This window comes from Epinephelus moara, chromosome 7, assembly GCF_006386435.1.
Source record: "Epinephelus moara isolate mb chromosome 7, YSFRI_EMoa_1.0, whole genome shotgun sequence".
Lineage (NCBI taxonomy): Eukaryota > Metazoa > Chordata > Actinopteri > Perciformes > Serranidae > Epinephelus > Epinephelus moara.
This window is the reverse complement of record NC_065512.1, coordinates 5,960,612-5,973,130: the sequence shown is the minus strand read 5'-3', so window position 1 is coordinate 5,973,130 and position 12,519 is coordinate 5,960,612. Positions and strand designations below refer to the sequence as shown.

At 39.4% G+C, this 12,519-nt stretch overlaps 1 protein-coding gene across 1 annotated transcript in view; it reads right to left on the bottom strand.

The window, feature by feature from the left end:
- Positions 1-72: 72 nt before the first annotated feature.
- Positions 73-12,519, bottom strand: part of itgav (integrin, alpha V) — a 49,374-nt gene continuing 36,927 nt past the window's right edge. Inside the window, exons 24-33 of the mRNA XM_050048845.1 lie at positions 12,052-12,144; positions 11,752-11,831; positions 8,679-8,759; positions 8,337-8,442; positions 7,617-7,775; positions 7,263-7,397; positions 6,338-6,451; positions 5,943-6,050; positions 5,639-5,758; positions 73-5,111 (exon numbers count right to left, since the gene is read on the bottom strand). Coding sequence (XP_049904802.1) covers positions 5,019-5,111; positions 5,639-5,758; positions 5,943-6,050; positions 6,338-6,451; positions 7,263-7,397; positions 7,617-7,775; positions 8,337-8,442; positions 8,679-8,759; positions 11,752-11,831; positions 12,052-12,144 — 1,089 coding nt within the window. The 3' untranslated portion in view covers positions 73-5,018. The remainder of the gene's footprint in view (positions 5,112-5,638; positions 5,759-5,942; positions 6,051-6,337; positions 6,452-7,262; positions 7,398-7,616; positions 7,776-8,336; positions 8,443-8,678; positions 8,760-11,751; positions 11,832-12,051; positions 12,145-12,519) is intronic.

Sequence of the window (12,519 nt, the reverse complement as noted above, 5' to 3'; positions counted from 1 at the left end):
TGTCTCATATCTAGTGTTTTATGTTCAGAGTTTCAGATGTGTGCTTCAAAATTAAAAAAATACGAAGACAAATGTGAAGAAATCAGTTTATTTCAGTTCAAAGGTGAGATCATCTCCTTATGAAATAGTTATTTTTTATTCTCTAGGTGAAAGAACACATACATCAAAAATAGTCCACATGTTCTGATGGCAGAAAGACATACAGAGACGGCGGTATTTAATATAAAACACAGTGAAAACCCCTCAGACAGACAGACAGACAGACTCTGTTCAGTCAGTTCGGGAAGGTTTGATTCTGTCTTCAGTTAATTTTACGTGTTTTTAGGCTCTGATTTTATTTTATTTTTCCAACGTTATCTGTAACTCGGCTGTCTGTATTTGTCCTCAGAGCAGAACGTCTGACCGCAGATTTTTCAGTAAACTGCAGCTTTTGTTTTTATATTTTGAAGTGACAGAGTGAAGAGACTTCAGTCCTGCTGAACGGCTGAAAAGTATTTCACTAATTTAAACACCAACGTCCTTAAAAAAAACCTTTATAAAAGTTTCTACAGTGCAGTGAGTCTCTCCGTCCTGACGAAATACCTACTGAGCTCATACTGAACATTTATGACCTTTAATTAACGGACCTACCAAGTCCTAGTTTCCCATTATTTTTGAGTCACTTTAATGCACCAATTAAACCAAATCAGTGAGTTCATCTTATCTCCTGTTATGGCGTCTGTTTTTGAACTTATTTGGAAGCCACAATATTTTGTATCTGGAGTGATCTGTGACACTAACCAACAGTAGTATAAGTACATCCCTAACGTCTGCTGTCAAACAAAGAGCTGCAAACAAAATAATGACGGCAGAAGTGACATCAGCAGAGGATATTCAGCGGGACGACAGACATGAAAGCGTAAGATTAAAACAAGATGTATAATGTGCTAAAAGTGTTCCTGTGGAGTTATTTCATTGTGGCTGTTAAATGGATTAATATATTTTCTAAAATTATCATCAACCTTGAACAGTAATTCATGATGCGAACCCAATATGGGCAAATTCATAGCAAAGTTTTTTTTTCTTTCTTTTTTTTATATATTTATATTCACACACTCAAAGTCACTCATACCAACAGAAAATGGCAACCTGCCTCTCGCGTTTTTGTTTCTCAGCAAAGCTGCCGCTCATGAAATCTGACGACAAATAATACTATTAGAAAAATCATAAGTAGAAGAACAAAGAAGCCTCAGTGCAGGGCGGGAAAGATCCAACTGTAGCTATCTGACTGTTCGTTAAGCCCCGCCCTCTGTGGTCAATGCTGCTGGCACATGTACAGTTTAAAATGATAATGGTGGCAGATTCTCCACAAATTCTCATTTCTACCTACATTCTATTAGCTGTAGCTAGCTAGCTAATAAAGCTAATATTAGCTCTATGGGTTTGTTAAAAAAACACTGTCTCCTGCTGACTTTTTATATTTATACTTTTTATATTCTTTAACTGGTATTTAATCTAAACTTTTTGGCTACAAGACATCACGCTAACACACAGAGGCTAAAGCTAACAGTCTTGACTCTGATATCGGAGAAAAAGTACGAGAAATTAAAGTAAAAAAGAAGTGGAGGAACAAAGGCTTCAGATCCAACAGTAGCTGACTGACTGTTCCATAAGCCTTTGCTATAACCTTTGCTACGCCTGTTAGTATTTCCCATTCTCGTATGGCACACGTACACTTTAAAATTAAAACGGTGGCAGATTTACCGTAAAAGTTCTTAGTAATTAAAAAAAAAAAAAGGATTCTCAAATTCTCACAGTAGTAAACAAAAGCAGGATCTCATTTCGAAAAACATTTTATTAACTGTAGCTAGCAAGCCACAGTTAATAAAATGTGGCTAGCTAGCTAGCTAATTAAGCTAATGTTCCACTACATACGTCTCTGGCTGACTTTAATATTAAGTTTAAAAACTTGCAAAACTGGTCTTTAATATACTTTGTGGCTAGGCTACATGATGTCATGCTAACACACTGAGGCTAAAGCTAACAGGTCCCAGTTCATAACATCATGCTGTTGATGTAGAAGACATGAAAATAAATAAGCATTGTTCTTGACTGCACTGTAGAGCTAGTTTATTAGTATTAGAAATATGTTGAAAAATAATATAAAATCAGACTTTTAATTTGTGTTAACATAACCCTGTTTGGCTAGTTTGCTTACGTACGTGTTTGTGGTTTCAAACCATGTTTTCAATTTTAACGTTACAACTGTCTCCCTTTGAATTCATCTTTTTAAAGTAGCTCAAGACACAACTGATTAGATTTTATTCATTTCTTTTTGTTAGGTCCATTCCAATTATAATGTCTTATCTATTTTATGGATGAGAAATTACTGATGTGTTTGACAAACGTAACTTTATCTCAGCTAACATTAGCTGGAGTTGCCTGTGTATGAACGCTGATAAAGATCAGGACACGTTAGCCTAAACTCTGATAGCATCCAGGACTCCAAACACAGTGAAGAACTACTACATGATTTGCTCGTCATTAACCATTTTTTTTAAAATCATAACCTAACCCAACAACTTACTGTCATTAGCTTATGACATGCTAACTCTTAGCCTTGGGAGTAATGCTTACTTACTACTGTAGGTTGTAAGCTAGCTAGCTGGACATGCTAATGACTGCAGTTTAATTCATAGCAGTTTAATATTTTTATTTCACTTTCACTTTTTTTTTTAATGCGTCTTGCACACCGTTAAAAATCTGAATACTGACAGACCTGTTGTGCCTGGCTGTGGTTTGACATCACCATTTTGGGGGCGGGGTTTAGCGAACTGTCAATTTTACAAATTACAGACTCATGACTTGCATTGATTTTCCAGCCAAACATCATTTTCTTACAAAAACTACTGAACAAACTTTGCAAAACAATTTCTAAATCTTGTTGAAATGAGCCGGACTCATGATCGTTCTTTTTTTTTTTTTTTTTTTAGAAAATACATTAAAAAAAAATACTGAAAACACCCAAACCAGCATCCCAAAGAACCCCCACCCCCGCCCCCCAACACACATGAAGCAAAAAGAATATATCAGGGTAAATATATTACTGTAACACTCCTTATCTTCCCATATCATAGCAAACGAAACCATCTTTATCCAAAAATAAAGAGCTGAATGCAGATTATCAGACACTTATTGCCGACCATTCAAATTTCATATTGCTGCATTATTGCTGTTGGAATTAATCACGAACAGCACCTGAACAGGGCAGTCGTTTCAGAAGTATAAAGGCTGTGATGACGACCAGAAATCATCTGGTTCATCAACTGATTTTTTTTTTTTTGCTTAGCTTAGCTTAGCTTAGCTTAGCATTGACATGTGCTTTTTTGTTTTGTCTTTTTTTGTTCATTTGATTGTGATTTTTAAAAATTGCTGTTACTTTGTATTGTGTTCAGTATTATACATGATTACTGGGAAGACGAGCTAGCCCTTTGTGGAAGCTAATGAAGATACCTTACCCGGTAATCATTGAGCAGAATCTCATCTCAGACGGTCTCAGATTCAGATGTAAATCTTTATAAATCCACAGAAGATAAAGTACGGCAGCAACAGTTCACTGTTCTGTTCTTGTAGAAAACAGGTTTGTCGCTCGGGGCAGGATAAAAAAAATACATCAAATTTATCAGCAGTTCTGGACTTTCTGGGCAACAAGCCCCTACAGTTCATCAATTATTTTGGGTTTGGAAAACAAAATGTGCAAATTAAATATCAGGCCAAACTCCACAAGCTCTGGTGCGTCGAAAACCTCCAATGTCAACATAAATTACACCAATGTTTCATTTACAAACACCGAGTTTTGACCCATGAGGCGTTCAGGGGTCTGGTTGTTATGTTAAAAGGAGTAGTTTTGAAATTTTGGGAACTATTTTGTTCCAAGAGTTGGATAAATGCACGGTAAATATTTACAAAACCAAATAAGACACAGAAGTATTTTACTTTTGACAACAACTGAACTCTGAACTGCTTAATCTATAGTATTGAAATACTGAAATATTTTACTGAAGAAAAAAAAAAAAAAGTATCTGAATTATTTGTTCTGGATTCACTTCTTTGAAAATAAAGCATGAAAATTCTTAATTAAAAATATCGACAGCTGAATTTGAATATATTTTTTGTCAATGTTCACAAATTTGGATCAAAGGTTGAACTTTTACAATTCAACAAACATATTCAGGTTGCTAAAATTTGATTGCTCAAATTCAAATCCAAAAGTTAAAGCAGAAAAAAAAACCTTATTTATTTACTTAATTATTTTAAAAAACTTGAAATATTTTGAAAAATGTTTTTTTTCCTTTTTTAAACTTGAATTTTTGAATGTTGACAAAAATATCTTCAAATTCAGCTTTGAAATTGCAAATCAATTAAATTCATATTTTAATTTCAAGGAGGTGAATTTAAAACAAATAAATTAAGATGCATGTTTTTTTAAGTAAAATATCTTAATGCTTTAAATTCAGTGATATTTTAATTTCAATATTTAATATTAAGTGGTTGTTGAAATTAAAATACTTAAGTCTGTTATTTGTTTCCATAAATATGAAGCTCCTGGTTTGCTTAGCAAAGCAACTAAGGTAACAAAAATCCTCCTAATAACACAAAATATATGAATTAATCATATTAGTTTTTATGCTAAGCTAAACTAACCAACTGCTGGTTGTAGCTTCATATTTACTGTACAGATGTGAGAGCTGAATCAAACTGAACATCTGACTCTCTGATTCCCAAACTACTCCTTAAACTGTTGACTTTTAATATTGAGCTGTGAGGGTTTCACCTGCGACAGGTGGAGCTCAGGTGGAGCTTCTCTTTTGGCACAAACACAACACTCGTTTAACAAAAAACAACCCTTACTATATCTTAAACCAGTACCATTATCTGCCACTCAACAGTGAATACAGTGAAATTCTCTCCGCGTCCATTTTACCCTGAATTTTTTTTTCTCTCCTGGACTTCCTGTCTGTTCGAACACAGTTTGACTTCTAGGCGTCAGTGTTGCCGTTCTCCTCCGGCTGCAGCTGCTCCTTCTCTGTGCAGTCCTCCTGGGGGGGGCGAACACGCTTAAAGAAACCCAACTGAGGAGGAAGAGGAGAAGAAGATAAATGCAGTTAGTTTAGTGCTGGAGCCGATGATGTTTGTCTTCATCAGCCTGAAATCTATGACATCGTCTATGCTGGTGGAGATTCTCAGTCGTCCAGGTCATGGTAATGTTCAGTGCTGTATTGTAGGCAACTGGACCTAACTTGAGTTTCTTGAAGACGTTTCACCTCTCATGCAAGAGGTTTCTTCAGTTCTAACAGACTGGTGCTGAGTCACAGGCTTTAAACCATGTGTGGGTGTGAACCCTTAAAGAGAACCTTAATCTGTCTCCTGGGACCCTAATTGGACCCATCTAACCCTAATGACACCCAAGATGGCTGGATGGGTCAACGACTCATGTGACCTCAACGACTCTGTAAGGGCTCACACCCACACACGCTGACAAAGTGACATCACTTGAGGACATATATCAGACATCAGGCAGCAGCTCCCTCTGACAGAGACACGAAAAGATTTACACTCCTGTTAAAACCTCAGTGTCCTCACAGTGTTAGTGTCTCACCTTGTACATGATGAAGATGAGCAGCGCCAGCAGCAGCAATCCTGCCAGTACAGCCAGAGCCACCACCCAACCAGGCACCGGCTGAGTCTCTTCTGTCACCCACATCACCGACAGACTCACCTGAACACACACACACACACTCCTGTTTAAACACTTTTTATACACTGGCATCCGCATGAGAGGAAGAACTGAGAACAATCACACGTTTTACATTTAGGTAACGCTGATATTATTTACGCTCTCTTCATGTCATATTTCTACCGTACGCTGATGACTGGTGTGTGTCTGTGTTTGTGTGTCTTACAGTAGTGCTATTAGACGGTAGGTCCGACGCCAGGTTCTTGTACGGCATCTCGATGACACTGAAGGAGGCCGTCGATCGAACCACGTATGAACGATTCTGATTCTCAGTCTGAAATGAAAGAAAAACAAACACACATCTAACAAATCGTCCATCCATCATGACGTCCAACGAATAACAGGGCTGAGAAAAAACAGAATCCAGACTATGTTGTTTTTTTTAGTTTATATATGTTTCTATGTGGTCAAATGTTCTCCGTTCACAGGGAGCTGAATGATGAGCAGCTCCTGTTTGAAGAGTACTCATGAATGTTCACACAGCTGTCTGAGGGAAAGTTAAGAACATGATGATTCTCAGGCAGTTATGAGGAGCATCTGTGTTTCTTCTTCTGTGATTACCCTGAGGAAGTTGTTGACAGTCAGTCTGGAGTAGATGAAGAGGATGGCGTTCTTCCTCCTTTCCAGACGACCGACCTGGCATCTCAGCCGCTGACACGCTGCTGTACTGCAGTCCTACACACACACACACACACACACACACACACACACACACACACACACACACACACACACAGAGTCAGTTATGTAGAAAATAATCACAGACTTTCACAGAGTCAGATTTAGTCAGGGACTAATTTTGAGTAGAGTTGGTTCGTGTTTGTGTAATGTTCTAGTACAGGATACAACTCCTCCGCAGTAACAAACAAAACAAAACCCCAGTGTATGTTGTAATAACTATAATTACACAAATAATCACAAATCAGCTTTTAAATTATACTTAATATCTCTTATAGACCAGAACTGATGCAAGAACCAGACAGGGGATCAGCACACTGTATTAAAAGCTCCTAGTAATTCTAATTCTATGTTTAGATCTGACAGAGATCTTTGTCAGGCATGTTGGAAATTTAAAAAAATGGATTTTGGAGAAAAAAATGTGCAGATGAAATAAAAACATGATTGGATAAGCTTAGTGACATGTTGCTTAAAACAAATTCCTGTCACAGTGTTGAGACAGGTAACCAGCAGATGGCAGTATTTGTGAGAACTTCTTGAAGATGGGCCGTGTCAGTGTCCTTAATGATTATTCTAGATATTTCTGTGTCAGCAGATTGGATCACACTTGGTAAATATTTACATAAACAACAAAGAGTAGCGGGGCGAGCACGGATCCCTGTGGAACACCAACGGTCACCAGTTTCCAGCCTGAACTGGCACCATTTACCACCACCTGCTGTTTGCTGTGTAAGAAATAATGTATTTATTTTATCCTGTAAGTGCTGTGTATAAATTAAACTTACAGGTGTGTGTGTGTGTGTGTTACCAGTGTTTGCAGGTCGTTCTGTGCGTCTCTTGACTCCAGGTCTCTCTTGCGGCGGGCTTGGTTTCGGTTCCGTCCCTCTGTGTCTCGTTCTCTGGTTGGAACCCCGCTGGTGTTCTTCCCTGAGGACAGCGGGTTCTAAAACACACACACACACACACACACACACACACACACACACACACACACACACACACATACACATTACAATCATAGTATCAGGACCTGAGCACAGAACGGTGCGAGGACCAAGCTGAAACTGAAGGAAATAAAGAAGTTCAACTCATGAAACTTTAAACAAACGTGAGAACTGGTGTTTAATAAGTTTATACATGTATTTGTTTGTGTGTTTCTCACCGAGACGTTGAGTGGGTTGATCTCCACGTCGGTGGTGCAGTTGATCGGTCCGTCTGTTTCGAAGCTGGTGATGTAGAGCAGCGAGTCGTTCTTATAGCGGTACGGCCAATTGATTTCCAGAGACGCTTTACTGATGGTACTGGGCCCGCTGTTCAGGAGCTGAGAGCAGACAGACGTCGTCTTTTTAGAGATTATCGGTTCAAACAATAATGTGCTGAATCATTTTGTCCTCTCTACGACACATTTAGACACTGAGTAATAAAGGCAGCAGCTGCTCACAGGAAGCTGTTCTTCATTTAGAAGCTAAATAACTCAAACATTAAATATTAAAGGTTTAAAAAGCTGCAATTGAATTTGAAGTTGAGTCAAATTAGAGACAGCTTGGAATAAGGTGGACATACTGCTGGGTATTTCAATACAACATCCTTTATTATTGATTATATTGTGTATTAATAAACTGCAAGCGTTTCTATAATTTGAGGACATTAGGAGCTTCGCTAGAACCTCTGTTGGGGGGAGTCGGGGATCCTACCTTTTTTAATACCTGTGCATTCCACAAAATCGCCCCACAAATTGATAAACACATACTTTTCAGAGTGGTGCAAAAACATCATAGTTTCAAATTTAATCTACCTCATTTGTTATATCCACCCTCTCTGTCTGAGAACATTTTTGTATGTGCATCTGTGTGTACTGTGTCTTCATGTGTTGTCTGTGTACCTCGTAGACGTGAACTATCTGTGGTCCGATGTCGTCTCCGACCACAGGAGGATCTTTAGGTTTCCAGTTGGCGATGGGAAGAAGCACCTGACTGGGAGATGACGTTCTGGACACACACACACACACACACACACACACACACACGTTATAAATCTATATAAATAAAGATTACAGCTGCTTTTAGGGTTTAAAAATAATTATTTTATAAAATAGCAAATTCATACCATTTAAAACTAAAATCAGAGTCATGGTCAAAAGTTTGGCACAAAATGTTAAAATATATATTAAAGTGTATGTGTGTGTGTGTGTATGTGTGTGTGTGTGTGTGTGTGTGTGTGTTACCCTCTGATTGAGACTTTAGCGAGGACAGCCAGCTTGGTGACACTGGAGACTCGAGGACTCACATTGTCGAACTGATTGGAGCTGAAACACACAGAGAGGAAACATCATGTGTCATCTTCATGTGATAAAAACAACAAACAGATAAACAACATGTTTACAGAACACAAACTGTAAACAGAAGGGTGTGAAGGTCTGTTGGTGCTGTAATAAAAACAGCCACAGGGTGGAGCTGCTGCCTTTCACCTGACACACTTACTGAGGATCAGTAAGTAATCCTTTTCTCCTTCCTTCAACCCATCCTTCCTTTCTGTCCTCTTCACTCCCTTTCTCTAATCCTCCCTTCCTTTCTTTCCGCCTTCTGTCCTTGCTTTCTTCTTAAATCCTTTCTTTCTTTCCTTCTTCCTTCTATTCATTTTCCCTTCTTCCTTTTCTCCTTTAATCCTTCTTCCCTTCCTTTCCGTCCTTCCCTTTTTTCCCTTCCATCCTTCCTGTCTTTCCTCCTTCTGTGCTTCCATCCTTTCTCTCAGATGCAGTTTCCAAAACAGAAATATTTCACACAGCTCTGACTTTAATATAAAAGATGTCTGAATAAAGAGATTTAATATCAGTTCTCAGGACAAGCAGAGACACTGAGGTCCCGATCATCTGCTGAAACAACACACAGGTGGACCGACACATGTTCAGGATCAGTTTTAAGAGTTAAGTCTGGATTACTTTAAAATATTCAGGACACTTATGGCCAAAATAAATCCTACAAAAGAAAGGCGCTGCTTTGAGCTCTGAACTGCTTCTTAATACCAAAATATACAAACACATGGGGACAGTCAGGTTGTTTTGGGCTGACATGAATCACCGTGACATTAAACAGAAGAAACTTTTACTGCTTCTAAAGAACTACAAATTAAAATGATTCTGGCTCACTGAACTTCATCACGCTGACGTGAAGCTCCTATAAATTGACTGAATGAAGAGCTGCAACACAATGATTTAAAGAGTTTGATTCTTTGAAGTGGGGTTGTATGAGGCTTTTCCATCGTCAATGTATCACCTCTGACACAAGGTATCCTGAGAGGCTGGGCGACCAGGTGTGTTTTTTACCCTTTANTTTGATGGTGACGGCAACAAGATGCGGTTCACAAGTGTACACTGTGACCTGTAAATTTTGGCTTGTAATTTAAGCTTTTCATCGACCTTCTCAACAATAAAATGATGAATATATCCCTCCAATGCGTAGTTTAGGCCCTTTTGGTTACTTCTCAATGACATCTGATCGTTACGTCTCCAAAAATCATCAATTCCAGCCTCCTGTGAAATGCCGTGTACTGTGACACCTGCCATAGCGCCGGTCACTGAATGTTGATAGTTTGTCCGAGCAGCGTTGCCAGGTGGGAAATGTAGGATTATCGTACCAGAGACTCAAAATTATCGTGTTTTGAGGTAAATAATCGTACATTAGTCATAACCAAAATAACAATCCTACTGATGCGCTACAGGCAAATATAGTCACTCTAGTGTTTACTTTTTTGGTTTACTTTTTTTCCATTTTCCTTGCTTCTGTTTTTCCTCTTCTTCTTCTGTTTTGAATCTCATTCTCGCTCGACTTCCTGACGGGTCCTAGCGCCTTGTGGGGCGGGTACAGCTGACCATTCGGCCAATCGTGCTCATTGTTCAGAGACAAACGTCACCCGTATCTCACACTAAGCAAAGTGCGATCGGCTGGAAACATGTCACATGGGAACAGATGCCTTCAGGGCTCACAAAAAAACTCTGGCATACTGATTACAACCACACACTCATGAAATGGTCAAATTATCGTACATTTGGCCTTTTTTTGGATTATTGATCGTACATCGTACAGAGGGCCAAATTATCGTACAAATATGATAATTATCGTACACCTGGCAACGCTGTGTCCGAGTGAGTGGAGGGGGGGCGTAGCTTAGCCATAGGTCAATTGCTCCCAATGGCTGTTCCATCAGTGTGTAAGTGTGTTAAACAAACAAAAAAACGAAGTAGCAAGTGGCACCTTGTACGGTAGCCTCAGCCACCAGTGTATGAATGTGTGTGTGAATGGGTGAATGTGACTCATAGTGTTTCTGTTTTACATCTTTAACATTTTTGGACAAAACTATACATTTGAAGACGTCACGTTGTGATTAGTATTTTTAATTATTTTCTGAGATGTTATAAACAAACATTCAGATGAATCCACAGTGAGAATGATGGTGAGTTTTAGCAGCAGTATAATGAATCCCTGTGAGTGTGTGTCCACTGTAAAGAGCTGAAGCAGCAGTGAGAGCTGTCAGAGTGAAACCAACCCTGTTATTAACTCTGTCTGTCTGTTATTAACATGCCTCCATCTCTGCCACACAGACACACTCAGAGGAGAGTATACTGTCTGTCTGTCTGTTCTATCTCTTCCTGTCTGTCTGCCTGTTTTTTCTGTCTCTCTGTGAGCTGCTTCCTTCGCAGTTTTTTGTTATTTAAATGAGAATTTGAAAGAAACCAGCTCTGCTTTAATGAATGCTGATGTGTCACAGACTCTTGGCAGCAGATCTTTGTCTCTCTTCTCAGGCCTGAACCTCACCAACGCACAACCAAATACATGACAACAGACCACATCACACCTGTACTGGCATCCCTGCATTGGTTACTGGTCCAGTATAGGTCTACTGTTGGTCTTTAAAATCTTACAAGGCCCCCATACATCTCTGAGCTCCTCTGCCCCCTCACCAACCCAAGACCTTTCAGATCCTCAGACCAGTTGCTCCTTAAAGTCCCGCAGTTGAGACTATAGCCTAACGTACACCTCCCCAGAAATATAACTACACATCGTGGCGACGCAGACCTCCTTTGTTATGTTAATGCTCTTAGATTTTGCTGTTTCCATGTTATTGTATTTTACTTATTCTATTTAATTGAACAGCACTTTGGTTGTTTGATTTGATGTCTGTGTGTTCACATTTCACTCAGTTATGACGCAGAAGAGAAGCAGCGACAGGAGGTCATGACAGATCCTCTGCCAAAACAAAGAGAAGCAGGCTGTGGACAAAGACAAGAGGCAGGACTGTACCTGACTATCTGCAGGTCAAACTTCACCGAGGTGTCCTCCTCTGACAGCTGATGCACGCTGAACCGCAACTCTGCCAGCACCTGTCAATCACAGCACAGGAAGAGACAGCAAAGGACCAATCAGAGAGCAGCAGGAGACAGACAGTAAAGAAGAACATCATGTTAGCTATGTTTACTTGACACCATCAGTTTAAATTCTAAAATTTAAATTCGGCTCCACAAATGTGTCAGATCAGCTTCTACAATACGCTGAATGCAGCAGGAGGCATGGTGAGTACAGTCACGTGACGGCAGCACTGACCTTGGTTCCTCCCTTCATGGGGTTTCCCAGGTCACACACCACCATCTTGGTCTGGTTCTCCTTCTTGTAGGCGCACGACAGTCTGCTGAGGGCCTGTACATGAACACACAACACTCATCATCACAGTTTGATCTCTGATAACAGCAGAGAGAATACTGGGTTTGTTCTCATCTATATCTAAATACTCATCATGAAGCACCTCTCCGCCCAATCTTGTGTTTATGTCTCAGTTTTCAGTGTATAATTTCCTTTACAAAGGTTTCTGTGCTTTAAATGTTTGTTCCTTTTCCTCATGCTTTAATGTGTGATGTAAACCACTCTGTGTATGAAACGTGTTGCATAGTTAAAGGGAAATTTCGGTTTATTTCAACCCGTCTCCTATCGTCCTAAATTTGTTTCAAGTGACTAGTGACATAAAAATAATAGTTAGCATGTTAGCCGTTAGCCTAGATACAGCCGGGGCGCATA